Genomic DNA, 16,411 nt, shown 5'->3' with positions numbered 1-16,411 from the left:
TATTTGTTTGTTTGTTTTTGCTTTAATTCTGGTCGGTGTCCCAGAAAAGCGCTGAGCCGCCGGCAGGACATGGGACAGCTCATAGGAGGTGAATTTAGGACACAAAACAAATACCTCCTGTCCTCAATTCACCCACGGGCACCGACTACCGAAATACACCAACAGTGAATAACAAACCACATTCCACCTGTTCCCAGGCAAGGAGGGGACATTCTCTGCTATTAACAAACTTTCCAGTTGGCAGGGACGTGGGTGCAAATCCTCTTCTCAGCTAAGAACTTAACTTCCGCCCCCGGCAGTAACTTGGGGACAGGTGCAGGTCGTTTTTCTTCCACTCACGAAGCAACGTGTTCAGCATTGGGTGTATTACTCATACTCAAAGGGTTAAGTCTAGGTCTGGACAAGTAGGGCACTAGACAAGGTACAGCTCTAGCCTTCAGAAAACACTGGGAGTCTACGGCAGAGAGCGAACGATAGACGTAGGACACCGAGACGCAGCTGGGGGGGCGGGGCGGAGGAAGATAAGCTATGAACCCGTGGTGACCTATGGGAGTTGTAGTCTCCCGCAAGTCCCGGCCACCCTCTCTCCACCAACAGCGAACTGCATCACCCAGCTGCCCGTACGGCGTGGAAGGGGGTGAGGGAAGCGCTCTGACGCTGTCCCGAGCCGCCGCGAGGGGGAGCGGAGCTGGAAAGCTACGGCAGCCCCCGGAGGATCAGGAGCTGCTTGAGCAGCTGCGCGGCGGCGGGTAACGGCCGCTGTCGCTTCCTTTGCTTTGGGTCCCTTTCCATCTCTCATCCCGGGCGCGTCGACCGCCACCCGCAGTGCCTAACCCCACATGGAGGCGCGTCAGGGAGGTGACCCCCTGCGGCGCGGGGTCCGGGACTCGCCAAAGCGATGAGGGGGTAGGGGGCGCTACACCTACCTCCGGTAGCCCTCCTGCCCTGCTCCTCCACCCTTGCTCCTCGGCCGCGGACCCCCTCCCACCCCAGCCTCCAGCCTCGGTCATTCTCGGCCTCCCCCTCCGCCTTCAGCCCTGCCTCGGCGCAGTCGCTGCCCCGCCCCATAGGGGGCGCTACTGAGGGAGCTGCTGGTCCTCATGCCATCCCGCGGCTCCGAGCCGAGGAGCAGGAGCCCCTGAGAAAGGCGACGAGACTCGGGGCTGGTGGTCGTCCTCCTGCCGCCTCTTCCTCCACCCCACCTCCAGCTGTGCGTGTTTCCCAGCCTCCACTTCGCCCCCTCACTCCAAAATGTGGCAGAGCGTGGGGCTGACCCTGCTGGTGATCGTGGCCACGCTGCTCTGCGTGCTGCTCTTCATGCTGTGCGGTGAGTGCGACGCACGGCCCGGGGGTGGGGGCCGGGGGTGGCCTGGGTTTCCAGCCGCTCTTACCCCGGGTTAGTGCCGCCGCCTTCCCGCGAGCGGCTCGGGTACTTTGGGCACGTTTGTTTTGACTCGGCAACAATAAAGCGCCTTCTGCGTGCCGGGCACCGCGCTCAGCGCGGGGGTAGATGCAGAGAAAAGCGAAAACGTGGTCTCTGCCCTCGAGGAGCTCCCGGTCTAATCGGGGAGGGGGGGCAGAGCGCAAATATATTTCGACGGGCAAAGAGGCTTGGCATTGCATAGCCTCCAGGCAAAGGCTACGATGCTGCAGACCCCTGGGGAGGGATCCTGGCGGGGGGTAGGAGGGGGCTGGCGATTCTCGCAATTCCTCAGCCTCCTCCTCCTGAGTTGGTCTGGGGGCTGGAGGAGTCTCGGACCCCGCGAATTTGAGGTTACTGAGGCCAGCCGCGGGACTGGACCTCACCTGGACAGCCCTGGCTTTAGAGCTTGGAGGGGACCCTAGCGGTCGGTCAGCTGTTCCGGCGCTCTCATTTTCTGCAGCGGCTGTCACCGAAGTCTGTAATGCCCTCTGCTTGTTAGAGCCCTCTGTTCCGTTCACATCTCCTCCAGCTCTTCCACTTTACTGATTCCCCCCAGCTACTAGTGCACCTCCCCCACCTCAGAATCCCTTGTACCCTTCGGGGGATGTGCTCTGGCTCTTCTACTTTCTCTGTTCCCCCAAGCCACTAGTGCTACCCCCCCCTAGAATCCCCTCTTCCCTAACCCTTCTACTTTTTCGATTCCCTCTAACCGCCCCCCCTCCCAATTCCTTGTACTTATTTTGTAGCATATACTTTGTAGGTTGACTTATAAAAAGCAAGCTCCTAGAGGGCAGTGTCTGTATTGTCTTTGTAGCCCCAGCACCTTGGCGAGCCATCGGGCATATAATAGGTGCCTAATTAACTAGATGAGTGTAAATTGATTGATTTAGAAATGAAGAAACTGAGGCCCTTTGAGAACTTGCCCAGTTACACAAGCCATAAAGTGGCAGACCCAGGTTCTCTAGTGATATCTAGTTTGGGATGGCAGGAGTGTTCACTCAACCATATTCTAATTTGGATTATTTATTTAAAGTGTGGCATTGATGCTTTTAAAATTTTAAAACACATGTCGTTTCTAAGTGATTTCCCCTTCTCGAATTCCCTAATTAGAACCTGTCTTTTTGACAAATTAGTACAATCAAGCCAAAAAAATTAACACATTGGTTGTATCTAGTTGTTTGTTTGTTTTTAACCCTTGTCTTATTTGAAGGTGAAGTGATTTGTTTCCTCATTTCTTTTACAGGTAGGTAATAAAAAAGTGTTTTTGGTAGGATTGTAATGTGGATGACCTTTATTTTCCTGTAATAAATATTAGTAAGAGGAGTTGTGCATTAAAAACCAAACTGTTAACTTCAGTTTGAACCCAAAATAGGATTCCAAACAAATCTTAATGTTTTGCAAAGATGATTTAAAATGTAGTTCATGTTAAACTGCATCGTAAAGTGCTTTGAGTATGAAGGTTAGAAAATCCAGCTTAGGTCTGGTCATAATACTGATTTTTGTGCTGATGTTTTTCTTCAGAAGCCAGACTAAATTTTGTTCTTGGTTAAGTATTAACACAACTTTAGGCTCTTTTGACACCTTGATACTGAGACCTAATATTAACAAAGTGACTTTGGTCTCCTAGAAAAGTTCCTGAATGATAAGGAAGATTAGAAATAGATTGTGTAACACTGGTGTCTAGTGATCTCTTATAAATGGAGCATAAATTTAAAGTTTATGTAGTAATTGGTCACATAGAGTAAAATTCATGGCTAAAAAGCTTAATTTAAAATAGGAACTAAAAATGTTACCGACGGACCTCCTTGTATTGCTGCACTCATCTTTGTTGGGCATTGCATGTACTGTGTTTTTTTTTTTTTGTGGCAACCCTGTCTCAAACAAATCTATTGGCACCATTTTTCCAATTGCAAGTGCTCACATCATGTCTCTGTGTCACATCTTGGTAATTCTGGTAATATTTCAAAATTTTCATTGTAATTTTAGCTGTTATGGTGATCTGTGGTCAGTGATCTTTGATGTTACTATTCTAATTGTTTTGGGGTGCAACAAACTGCATCCACATCAGATGGCAAACTTAATAAATGTTTTGTGTGTTCTGACTGCTTTGCCTACCAGCCATTCCTCTCTTCCTCTCTTAGGCTTCCTTATTCCCTGAGACATAACAATATTGAAATTAGGTCACTTAATAATCCACAATAACAGTATCATGTCTAAAAAATCTACTTATCTTAAGAAATATGTTATTGTCCAAATCAGCAAGCTATAGTCTTTTTGCTGGTGGAGGGTCTTGCCTTGATGTTGATGGCTGCTGACTGATCAGGGTGGTGGTTGCTGAAGGTTGGGGTGGCTGTGGCAATTTCTTAAAATAAGACAGCAGTGAAGTTTGCTGCATCCTTCCTTTCACCTGAACACTTAGAAGCCATTGAAGGATTATAAATTGGTCTGATTTCAATATTGTGTCTTATATGGGTGTGGTTTGTGGTGCCCCAAACAATTACAATAGTAACATCAAAGATCACTGATCTTAGATGCCCTATAACAGATATAATAATGAAAACATTTGAACTATTGTGAGAATTTCCAAAATGTGACACAGAGACACAATGTGAGCCATATCTGCAAAGTGCAATACAGAAACATATGCCTGCACTAAACTGAGGATGCTATCGAGTTTTGCTTATGTTCATTTTCTAATTTTTTTTCCTGATCACAGTGCTTTGTTCTAGTTCTACTGCAGTTGTTTCTTAGTTTCTTTTGAAGGATCAGTATCTACTTTTCTGTGCCTTCTCCTCAGACCTCTTATGTCTCTGAAATAGATGTTCTTAATCTTTTTTTGTATCACAGACCTTTTGGCAGTCTGGTAAAGCCTGTGGACCTCTTCTCAGTATTAGTATTTTAAATGAATAAAATAAAATGTGTAGGATTACAGAGGAAACCAATTTGAATTGAAATACATTTATCAAAATAATAAGCAAGTTGGCAGCTCCAAGGTGATTAACTCTTGCTCTGTAATCTCATCATCTGGAATGAGTTCAGTGATCACCTCTATAAAAATTCCCAGATCTATATTTAGATCCATTTTCTGGACTGTATTCACAAACTGCATATTGAACCTCTTCAACTGCATATTTCATGAGTCATACTCATCAGGTCTAAAGTAGATTCATTCTCTACCCCGCTAAATTCCTGCCTTCTTAGAGTGCAGCTATCCTTCCATTTACCAGGTTAGATCTAGAAATCATCTTGTCATTTTGTCCTCCTCAATGTCACTTACATCAGTTCATGTCACTCATATGGCTGTCGCCCTCGTTCATGTCTTCATCACCACTGCCTTGGACTATTGGAATATCCTCCTAATTGGTTTTTCTGCCTACAGTCTGTGTCCTCTCAGATCCCTCCTCCACACAGCTGTCAAGCTGGTATTCCTAAAGCACAGGTCTAAGTTTGTCATTCCCTGCTTATGAAACTTCAGTAGTTCCCACTTGCTTCTAAGAAAAAAGACAGACTCCTTGATTTGGCTTTTAAAACCTTTTACACTTGGGCTCTAGTCTACTATTCTAGGCTTTTTAAACATTATTCTCCACACCCTCTCAAATTCCAGTCAAACTGGCTTACTGCTGTTCTATAACACTTGAGGTCACTCCTCTGCCTCAGAAGCTGTAACTCAGCTCAACTGCCACCCCCTACAGAAAACCTATTCTGATTCTCCTCAGTTGCTGGTTCTACCCTCCCTTCCCCATTACTTTGTATGTATTTCATATTACTCTTTCTAAATAGATATTGTGCTCCTACTTCACCACCTCACTCATATAAGCTCCTGAGGGCAGGGTTTGTTCCCCCCACACACACATTTGGCACACAGTAAGCATCTAATAAATGCTTGGTAAATTGAATTATGTGTTTATCTTCAAGCTGTGGTTTACATAGATTGTGGATAATTAGAATTTTTAGAATAAAGATGACTGAGTTATCTTGATTTGGGGGAGGGGAAACTTGCTTTCCTCCCAAGTTTGTTCAGTCATGTCTGATTCTTCATGACCTCATTTGTGGTTTTCTTAGCAAAGATACTGGAGTGGTTTGCCATTTCCTTAAGGCTCCAGCTCATTTTTACAGATGAGGAAACCGAGGCAAACAAGGTTAAGTGATTTGCCTAGGGTCACAGAGCACTTAAGTGTTTGAAGCCAGAGTTGAACTCAAGAAGATGGGTCTTCCTGACTCCAGACCAGGCACTCTATCCACTGCCCCACTTACCTGCTTTCCCTTAAAAGTATTTCGCATTTATAGATAATGCTACTTGAGAATATGCATGTGGCTGAAAAATGCCAGTATGAGAACAATAGACCTTCCCACAGTCACATGTGAAAATGGTTATGGACGTTACTTAAGAGAAATAATTTTAATTGCTACTGTTTTTCTAGACATGCCTTTCTGTTGTGATTTCAGATATATATCAAGGTACTTTATTAATAAGCATTTATTGTGTAAATATTCTTTTCTTCAAATAAGTAGGTCTTCCTTTTTTGAAATATGGCTACTTAAGTTATATATTAAGTAGATTTTTCATTTTCAATTGAACATCCTCTTTTCTACACATCTCCTGCATAAAAGGTCTGATGTGTTGATGAGCACAAAAAACTTAACCTTTTGAAACACTGAGTAAGAACTGGTGCTTGAAGACTCACTCTTATCAATTGAAGTAATAAAGGACTAAGACTGGCGTAAAAGATTAGTGAATGTTACTCTTTAGAGTATTCAGTGAGGAAAATGATGATATGATACGCAGAAAAAGGGTAGTCCATGAAGATAAATGGTCATCTTTGGCTGACTGGGCCCAAATTAGGCCGCATGTGAATTCCTTACTGATTCTCATCAAATAACCTTTTGATCTCAGTTTGGTTTCTAAATAGGATCTCCTCCTGGAAGGAGAATTCAGCTTATAAATTATTAAACTGGCTTTTAGTCAGGTGGGCTAAATATGAGCCATTCTCACCCCCCCCCCCAAATAAACACATCCCATTCACACTCAGTATAAAATAAACATCAGGATTCTGGCTGAGGGAAAGACGATTTTCATTTTTATTACCAAATTCCTCATCAGGTTTCCAATATTTAGTAAGCTCTTGATAAATAAATGCCTGCTGATTTAGGGAGGAAGTAGAGAAAAACTTAGCAACTTTGATGCTTTATTTCTTTAACTGCCAATTAGTGTAAATAGGTTGTGTTCCAGGATGCACTCTAGCAGCAAACATTGGCATTTAATAGACATGTCGTTGTAAGGATAAGAGATAGACGGGATGTGAGAGTGATAAAAGTGATGTGTGGTGCAGAGTGTTGGCCTGAACATAGACTTAATACTCTTCAAGCTAAACATTCTCATGTCAAGATGACTACCAGAAGACTTAATGTCAACAGATACAGTATTTGCTGAGGAAAAACACTTCTTTGCTAGCTTGGAGGGAAAGCTGAGCCAACACATGGTTGGCAACAGTTGGGCAGAAAAGGAATGGGTAGCTTTCAGAGATTTGGTATACAGCACTGCATTTATTCATCTGAGTGAGAATGCTTGTAAATATCAAGATTGGTTTGATGAAAATGAAGGGATGTTTAGAAGCTACTAAATGAAAAACAAGAACTTTATGGGTTTACCAGCAGAATAGTTCATCTGTCCCTAAGAAAGCATTTATAGGCTCCATCAAAAGTATAGTGCAAGTGAAGCTTGGAGAGAGATGCAGTATTCTTCACTCAGTAGGAAAGCAGATGAAATTGTTTTATGCTGATAGTAACAATCCAACGCACTTTTATGATACCCTGAAGGCTATTTATGAACCAAAGACCTATGGAGCCACATTAATTAGTGATAAGGACATGATCCTGAGAGTTGGGCTGAACACTTCCATAATGTTCTTGACGGACTGTCATCAACCGATGCTGAAGCCATTGACTCTTTACTTCAAGTTGAAGTCAATCCTTCTCTAGCTGAACTTCCAACTGAAGAAGAGGTTTTGAATGCCATGTGAATGTGACAAAGCTCCTGGTGCTGATTCTATTCCAGCTGAGATTTACAAGGTGGAGAGTCCACTGCTCTTATAAAAGCTGACTGAAATCTTCTGGGTTATGGCAAGAGGAGGTTATCCCCCAGGAATTCAAGGATGTTTCCATTGTCTATCTCTGTAAAGGAAAAGGAAATCAGTTGTCCTGTGACAATCATGGGGTGGGGAGGTGTTGTCTCTCTCTTAGTCACTGATGGCAAGATTCTTACCAGAGTCCTCCTCCTTGGCTAATCTTTGACCTGGAAGATGGCTGTCTGCCCAAGAACTGGAGTGGTTTTGTAAAGGGCTAAGAAATAGTTGATATGGTGTTTACTGCTCAACAACTTCAGGAGAAATCTCACTAAAGCCTTTGATACTGTCAGTCATGAGGGCTTGTGGAAAATTATGGCAAATTTTCTTGCTTGGAGAAGTTCATCAGTATTGTATGCCAGTTTCATGATGGCTTTCATACACAGGTTCTGGATAATGCTCTCTGTTTTCCCAGTCACCAGTAGAGTGAAGTAGAGGTGTGTGTTTGCTCACAACCATGCTTTTTACCATGATGTTTTCAGTGATGTTGTCAGAAGCCTTCAACAAGGACAAAAAAAACGGCATCAAGGTCAGCAACCTCACTGATGGCAGATTATTTAACTTGAAAAGACTACAAGCCAATAAAGTGGAGGGAGAATTGGTACACAACTTTTTGTTCGCAGATGGATTATGTACTCATGTAACCTCTGAGGCTGAGATACAACAGAATATGGATTAATTCTTTGCCGCTTGTGCTAGTTTTGGCCTGACAACACCAAGAAAACACAGATTTTCCACCAGCCAGCACCACACCATGCACACATGGAACCATTGGTTATAGCAAATGGAAAAATCTTGAATGCAGTGGATAAGTTAACTTAACTTGGCAGTATACTTTCCAGGGATGTACACATAGATAATGAGCTTGACACATGCATTGCCAGAGCCAGTTCAATGTTTGGGAGGCTTAGAAGGAAAGTGTGGGAGAGAAGAGTTATTAGGTTGCCTATCAAACTGAAGTTCTACAGAGCTGTTGTGCTGACCTCATTGTTGTATACCTGTGAAACCTGGACAGTATACCAGAGCCATGCCAGGAAACTGAATTGTTTCCATTTGCATTATCTTAAGATTCTGAAGATCACCTGGCAAGATAAGGTACTGGATACTGAGGTGCTTTCTCATACTGAACTGTCACACATTCGAACTTTATTACAGAGAGCAAAACCCTGATAGGCTGGCCACGTTGTTCAAATGCAAAATGTATGTTTGCTAAAAGACCATTTCATGGAGAACTCACACAAGGCAAGTATTCACATGGAGGTCAGAAGAAGCTATACAAGATTTCTGAAGAACTTTGGAATCAATTGTGAGACGTGGGAGACACTGGCACAGGAGTTCACAAGCCAAAGATGCTAAGGGGATTGGAAAACTCATCGGAAAAAATCTACAGGGGACCCCTGTGCTAAGGGCCCCGAGGAGCAGTATCACTTGCAGCTACAAGGGATCAAGGTCCCTGCCCAGTTAAAGAACAGAGCATAGACCAGGAGAGCAGTGACTAGACCTCTCCCTGGATGACATTAACTTAGAAAGAGTAAAAATTTCCAAACTCCTAGAACCGTCTTTGAAGATAGCAGTGTGAAAAAGCCTAGAACATGGGAAAGCACCCCCCCCCCAAATAGAGCTCAACTCTAACCTCAAGTCATGAAATAGGCTTGGAAAATGAGCAAACAACAACGACAAGAACCTGACCATAAATAAAGATCTATCATTGTGATGGGGAAAATCAAGAAAAAAACTCAGAAGACTATGATGTCAAAATAGCTGCAAGCAAACCTCAAAGGAAAAAATAGTGAATTAGACACAAACTCAACAAAAATTCATGGAAGAGCTAAAAGATTGTTCTAAAAATCAAATATGAGTGGCAGGGGGAAAATTGAGAAAAGAAATAAGAGCAATGTAAGAAAATTATGAAATGGCAACAGTTTGATAAAAGAGGCACAAAAAACATTACTAAAGAAAATAACACCTTAAAAAACAACTGGCCGGCCAAGATGGCAGAGTAAAAGCAGTGACTTGCTTGAGCTCTCCCTGAAACCCCTCCAGATACCTACAGAAAATGGCTCCAAACAAATTCTAAAGCAGCAGAACCCACAAAAAGATAGAATGAAACAAATTTCCAGCCCAGGACAGCCTGGATGGTTGATTGGAAAGTGAGAGGAGCACAGTTTGGCGTGAGCACATAGGCCTCAGAGAACTGAATCATGGGCAGCTGTGGAGGTTTCTAGACCTCTCAACCCATGAACACCAAAGACAGCTTAGAAGGTCAGTAGGAAAAGTCTGTGTCTGCGTGAGAAAGAAGCACAGGGTCCCAGCCCCAGGCCCCAAGCGCAGCCTCGGGCAGCGGCTGCCTCCAGAGCTTCCAGGTCACAGACTGAGGGGGAATCAAGTGACTGATGAGAGGGGGATTGCAGGGATCTCTCTGCTGGTGCAGGATTCTCTTGCTTTTCCCATGCTTGGATTTGGGTCGCAGTTCTGAGTGGCAGTCCTGGGGTGAGGAGCGCTGGTATGGTATAGCTTGTAGGGGCTGTAGAGGTGAAACCCTCCTCACAGTTCCAAGACAGAAGAGAGTGCTTGTGGTCACTCATAGACCAGAGCACAGGACAGGAAAGGAGTAAACACCTCACCCTTGATCATAGCACCTTGGAAGAACTGAAAATTTACAGGTCCCTAGAAGTATCTCTGAAAACAACTGTACAAAACCCCGGAAGCTTGGGACAGTACATTCTTCACACTGGCAGCAGATCCCTACCTTAACAAAGAATTTATAACTCAAGTAATTGGCTGGGATCATGACCAAGCAGCGCAAAAAGAGTCAGACCATAGAATCTTACTTTGGTGACAAAGAAGATCAAAACATACAACCAGAAGAAGACAACAAAGTCAAAGCTCCTACATCCAAAGCCTCCAAGAAAAATATGAATTGGTCCCAGGCCATGGAAGAGCTTAAAAAGGATTTTGAGAAGCAAGTAAGAGAAGTAGAGGAAAAACTGAGAGTGATGCAAGAAAATCATGAAAAACAAGTCAACAGCTTGCTAAAGGAGACCCAAAAAATACTGAAGAAAATAACACCTTAAAAAATACCCTAACCCAAATGGCAAAAGAGGTCCAAAAAGCCAATGAGGAGAAGAATGCCCTAAAAAGCAAAATTGGCCAAATGGAAAAGGAAGTCCAAAAGCTTACTGAAGAAAATACTTCCTTAAAAATTAGAATGGAGCAATTGGAAGCTAGTGACTTTATGAGAAATCAAGACATGTAAAAAAAATCAAAAGAATGAAAAAATAGAAAACAATGTGAAATATCTCATTGGAAAAACAACTGACCTGGAAAATAGATCCAGGAGAGAGAATTTAAAAATTATTGGACTATCTGAAAGCCATGATCAAAAAAAGAGCCTAGACATCATCTTTCAAGAAATTATCAAGGAAAACTGCCCTGATATTTTAGAACCAGAGGGAAAAATAGAAATTGAAAGAATCCACTGAGCACCTCCTGAAAGAGATCCCCAAAGGAAAACTCCTAGGAATATTGTAGCCAAATTCCAGAGTTCCCAGGTCAAGGAGAAAATATTGCAAGCAGCCAGAAAGAAACAATTCAAGTATTGTGGAAACACAATCAGGATAACACAAGATTTAGCAGCTTCTACATTAAGGACCGAGGGCATGGAATATAATATTCCAGAGGGCAAAGGAGATAGGATTACAACCAAGAATCACCTACCCAGCAAAACTGAGTATAATCCTTCAGGGAAAAAATGGTCATTCAGTGAAATAGAGGACTTTCAAGCATTCTTGATGAAAAGACCAGAGCTGAATAGAAAATTTGACTTTCAATACAAGACTCAAGAGAACATGAAGAGGTAAACAGGAAAGAGAAATCATAAGAGACTTATTAAGGTTGAACTGTTTACATTCCTGCATGGAAAGATGATATTTGTAACTCATGAGACCTTTGTCAGTATTAGGTAGTTGGAGGGAAAAATTATATGTATGTATGTATATAGATGTAGATGTATAGATAGATAGATAGATAGATAGATATAGATAGATAGATAATAGAGGGCACAGGGTGAGTTGAAGATGGAGGGGTGATATCTGGAGAATAAAATTAAGTGGTGAGAGAGGATTATACTGGGAGAAGGAGAAAGGGAGAGGTAGAATGGGGTAAATTGTCTCACATAAAACAGACAAGAAAAGGCTTCTATAGTGGAGGGGAAATGGGGGAAGGTGAGAGGGAATGAATGAATGTTATTCTCATCATATTTGGCTTAAAGAGAGAATAACATACACACTCAATTGGGAATGGAAATTTATCTTACCCTACAGGAAAATGGGGAAGGGGACAAGAGAGCAGGAGGATGATAGAGGAGAGGGTAGATTTGGGGAGGGGGTAATCAGAAGCAAACACTTCTAAGGAGGGACAGGGTCAGAAGACAGAATAAAATAAATGAGGGGCAGGATGAGATGAAGGGAAATATAGTTAGTTTTCTACAACATGACTACTATGAAAGTGTTTTGCATGACTACACATGTATAAAATACATTGAGTTGATTGCCTTCTCAATGAGGGTAGGTGGGGAGGGAGGAAGGGAGAAAATTTGGAACCCCAAATTTTAAAAACAAAAGTTAAAAAAAATTGTTTTCACATGCAACTTGGAAATAAGGTATACGGGAAATGGGGTATAGAAATCCATCCTGCCCTATAGGAAAATTGAAGGGGAAGGAGATAAGAGAAGGGGGGAGAGATAGAAGGGAGGGCAGATTAGGAGAAGGGGTACTCAGAATGCATGCCATCTTGGGGTGGGAGGATGGATGAGATGGGGAGAAATTTGGAACTCAAAATCTTGTGGAAATAAATGTTGAAAACTAAAAATAAATAAATTTAAAAAAAAATAACAACAGCTGGCCAAATGGTAAAAGGTCAAAACTTCACTGATGAAAATAACTGCTTAAAAAGCAGAATTAGCCAGATGGGAAAAGAGATATAAAACCTTAGTGAAGAAAATACTTCCGTAAAAATAAGAAAGACCAGTGAAAGCTAGTGATTCCATGAGACATCAAGAAATAATAAAACAAAATCAAAAGAATAGAAAAAAAAGAAGAAAATGTGAAATATCTTATGAGAAAAACTTGCCTGGAAAACAGATTGAGGAGACATAATTTAAAAATTGAACTGCCAGAAAGCCATAATCAAATTAAGACCCTTATAAAGGAAAACTGCCCCGATATTCTAGAACCAGAAGGTAAAATAGAAATTGAAAGAATCCATAGATGACCTCCTGAAAAAGGTCCCAAAATGAAAAATCCCAGGAATTTTATAGCCAAATTCCAAAGCTTTCATTTAAAAGAGAAAATACTTAAAGCAGCCAGAAAGAAACCACTGAAATACCATATTGCTACAGTCAGGATCACACAAGATTTAATACCTACCACTTTAAAGGAATGAAGGGCTTGGAAAGTAATATTCTGCATGGCAAAGGAACCAAAAATAACCTACTCAGCAAAACTGAGTGTTATCCTTCAGGGGAAAATGGATATTTAATGAAAGAGGACTTTCAAAGCATTCCTGATTAAAAGACCATAGTTGAATAGAAAATATGATTTTCAGATATAAGATTTAAGAGAAGTATAAAAAGGTAAACATGAAAGAGAAATCATAAGAGACTCAATAAATTTGAATTGTTTGCATTCCTTTATGGGAAAATGATACACATGACTCCTAAAAACTTCATCATTATTAGGGCAGTTAAAAAGATTCCACATAGAGTGGACAGTATTGAGTTGATTATTTGGGATCATCTCAAAATAAATGGATGGGTGAGAAAGAGGGATGTACTAAGAGAAAGGGGGAAGGGAGAGGAAGAATAGGGGAAATTATCTCACATAAAAGGTGTGTAAAGAAGAGCTTTTATAGAGGGGGAACTGGTGGGGAGGTAGGCAATGCTTGAACTTCAATCTCATCTAAATTTTTTCAAAGAAGGAAGACTATATTATGTATGTATATGTGTGTGTGTATACGTACATAAATACACACACATTCAGTTGGGTATAGGAATCTATCTTACCCAACAGGGAAATAGGAGGAGAAGATAAGAGAAAAGAGTGAGGCGATAAAAGGGAGGGTGAATTAAGTGGGCAGAAGCAAAACAGACTTTTGAGGAGGAATTGAGAGAAAAGAAAGAAAATAGGTTAGAAGAAAATAAACACTAACAGTTAGTAACTGTGAATGTGAATGGGATGAATTTACCCATAAAACAGAAGGGGATAGCAGAACATATTAGAAACCAGAATCCAACAATGTGCTGTTTACCAGAAACACACTTAAAACAGAGAGACACTCACTGAGTTGAAATAAAGGGCTAAAGCAGATCATGCAATCATGATCTCAGACAAAGAAGCAAAAATAGACCTAATTAAAAGGGGAAAGCAGGGAAGCTACATCTTAGGGAAAAAGAACCATTGACAATAAAGTAATATCAATACTAAACATATATGCACCAAATGGCATAGCATCCAAATTCTTAAAGGAAAAGTCAAATGAACTACAGGAGGAAATAGTAAAACTATTCTAGTGAGGGACCTCAACTTTCCCCTCTCAGCTAGATAAATCTAACCATAAAGTAAATGAGAAAGAAGTCAAGGAGATGAATAGAATTTTAGAAAAGTTAGATATGCTAGGCCTCTGGAGAAAACTGAATGGAAATAGAAAGGAATATACCTTTTTCTGAGCTATATGTGGCACTTTTACAAAAATTCACCATGTATTAGGGCATAAAAACCTTACAACCAAATGCAGAAAAACAGAAATATTAAATGCGCCCTTTTTAGCCCCTAATGCAATAAAAATTACATTTAATGAAGGACTAGGGAAGCATGCATTAAGAGCTATTTGGACACTAATGTAATCCTAAAGAATGAGTGGGTCAAAGAACAAATAATAGTAACAATTAATAATTTCATTAAAGAAAACGCTATTAAAGAGAATGCATTCATTAATGAGAAATGCTGGGAGAACTAGAAAGCAGTTTGGCAGAAATGAGGCCTAGACCAACGTCTCACACCATATATCACAATAATGTAAAAATGGGTAAATGATTTAGACATAAAGAATAATAGCATAAGCAAATTAGGGGAGCCTAGAAAAGTACTTGTCAGATCTATGGATAAGAGAAGAGTTTATGACCAAATGAGATAGACAGGATTACGGGAAGTAAATATATATTTTGATCTCAAGAAATTAAGAAGGTTTTGCACAAACACAACCAGTGTAGCCAAAATTAGAAAGAAAGCAGAAAACTGGGGATAGGGAGGAATTACAGCAAATTTCTCTGATAAAGACCTAATTTCTCAAATATATAGGGAACCAAGACAAATTCATAAAAAATAAGTCACTCCTCAATTGATAAATGGTCAAAGCATATAAACTTATAGTTTTAGAAGAAGAAATCAAAGCTCTAAATCACTATTGATAAGAGAAATGCAAATTAAAACAACTCTGAGGTACCATCCACATCCATTAGGCTGACCAACATGACAGAAAAGAAAAATAAGACAAGCTAAAGGGGATGTGGAAAAATAGGTACACTAAATACCCCTGTTGGTAGAATTGTGACCTGGTTGAAATATTCTTGAGAACTACTTAGAACCATGCCCAAAGGGCTATAGTACTGTGCATACCCTTAGGCCCAGCACCTTAGGTATCTCCTTCTACGTGAAGCCTTTTTTTTTTTTTGCAGCCTCTGGGTCAGAGCTGTGGCTTGAACCTCAATGTCTCTGATGCCCATTTTATTTTATTTTTTTTATTAATTTATTTTGAATTATCAACAATCACTTCCATAAGCTTTTGAGTTTTAGATTTTCTCCCCCCCCTCCACCTCCCTCTCCAAGACAGCACACAATCTGATATAGGCTATACACATACTATTAAACTATTAAACATGTTTTCACATTAGTGATAGTATAAGTAAGAATTAGAACTAATAGAAGGAATCACCAGAAAGAGGAAATAAAACACAACAGAAGAAGAGAAAATAGCAAATATTATGCTTCGATCTGCATTCAAACTCCATAATTCTTTCTTTGGATGTGGATAGCACTTTCCATCATGAGACCTTAGAGGATGTCTTAGATCCTTGTATTGCTGAGAAGGTTAAGTCTATCAATATTAGCACAACATGGCTGTCACTGTGTACAACATTGTCCTGGTTCTCCTCACTTCACTCAGCATCAGACCATACAAGTCTTTCCAAGTTTTTTCTGAAGTCAACCTGTTCATCATTTCTTATAGCACAATAGTATTTCATTACGTTCATATACCACAACTTGTTCAGCTATTCCCCAACTGGTGGGCATCCTCTCAATTTCTAATTCTTTGTCACATCAGAAAGAGCTGCTATAAATATTTTTGTACATGTGGGTCCTTTTCCCATTTGTATGATCTCTTTGGGATATAGCCCTAGAAGTGTTATTGCTGGGTCAAAGGGTATGCACATTTTTGTAGCCTTTTGGGCATAGTTCCAAATTGCTCTCCAAAATGGTTGGATCATTTCACAACTCCAGCAAGGCATTAGTGTTCCAATTTTCCCACATCTTCTCTAACATTTATCATTTTCCTGTTTTGTCATGTTGGCCAATCTGAAAGGTGTGATGTGGTACCTCAGAGTTGTTTTGATTTGCATTTCTCTAATCAATAACAATTTAGAGCCTTTTCATATGACTATAGATGTCTTTAATTTCTTCATCTGAGAACTGCCTGTTCATATCCTTTGACGATTTATCAATTGGCGAATGACTTGTATTCTTATAAATTTGTCTTAATTTTCTATATATTTTAGAAATGAGGCCCTTATCAGAGAGACTGGTTGTAAAAA

At 40.9% G+C, this 16,411-nt stretch overlaps 1 protein-coding gene across 1 annotated transcript in view; it reads left to right on the top strand.

Annotated features, from left to right (window-relative positions):
- The first annotated feature begins 624 nt into the window (after positions 1-624).
- SMIM13 (small integral membrane protein 13) overlaps positions 625-16,411 on the top strand; it is a 29,244-nt gene continuing 13,457 nt past the window's right edge. Inside the window, exon 1 of the mRNA XM_021009902.2 lies at positions 625-1,327. Coding sequence (XP_020865561.1) covers positions 1,252-1,327 — 76 coding nt within the window. The 5' untranslated portion in view covers positions 625-1,251. The remainder of the gene's footprint in view (positions 1,328-16,411) is intronic.

Source organism: Phascolarctos cinereus, unplaced genomic scaffold (assembly GCF_003287225.1).
Source record: "Phascolarctos cinereus isolate Bilbo 61053 unplaced genomic scaffold, phaCin_HiC Scaffold_4;HRSCAF=312, whole genome shotgun sequence".
NCBI classification, from domain to species: domain Eukaryota; kingdom Metazoa; phylum Chordata; class Mammalia; order Diprotodontia; family Phascolarctidae; genus Phascolarctos; species Phascolarctos cinereus.
The sequence above is the reverse complement of the archived record's forward strand: the minus strand, read 5'-3'. Positions and strand labels throughout refer to the sequence as shown.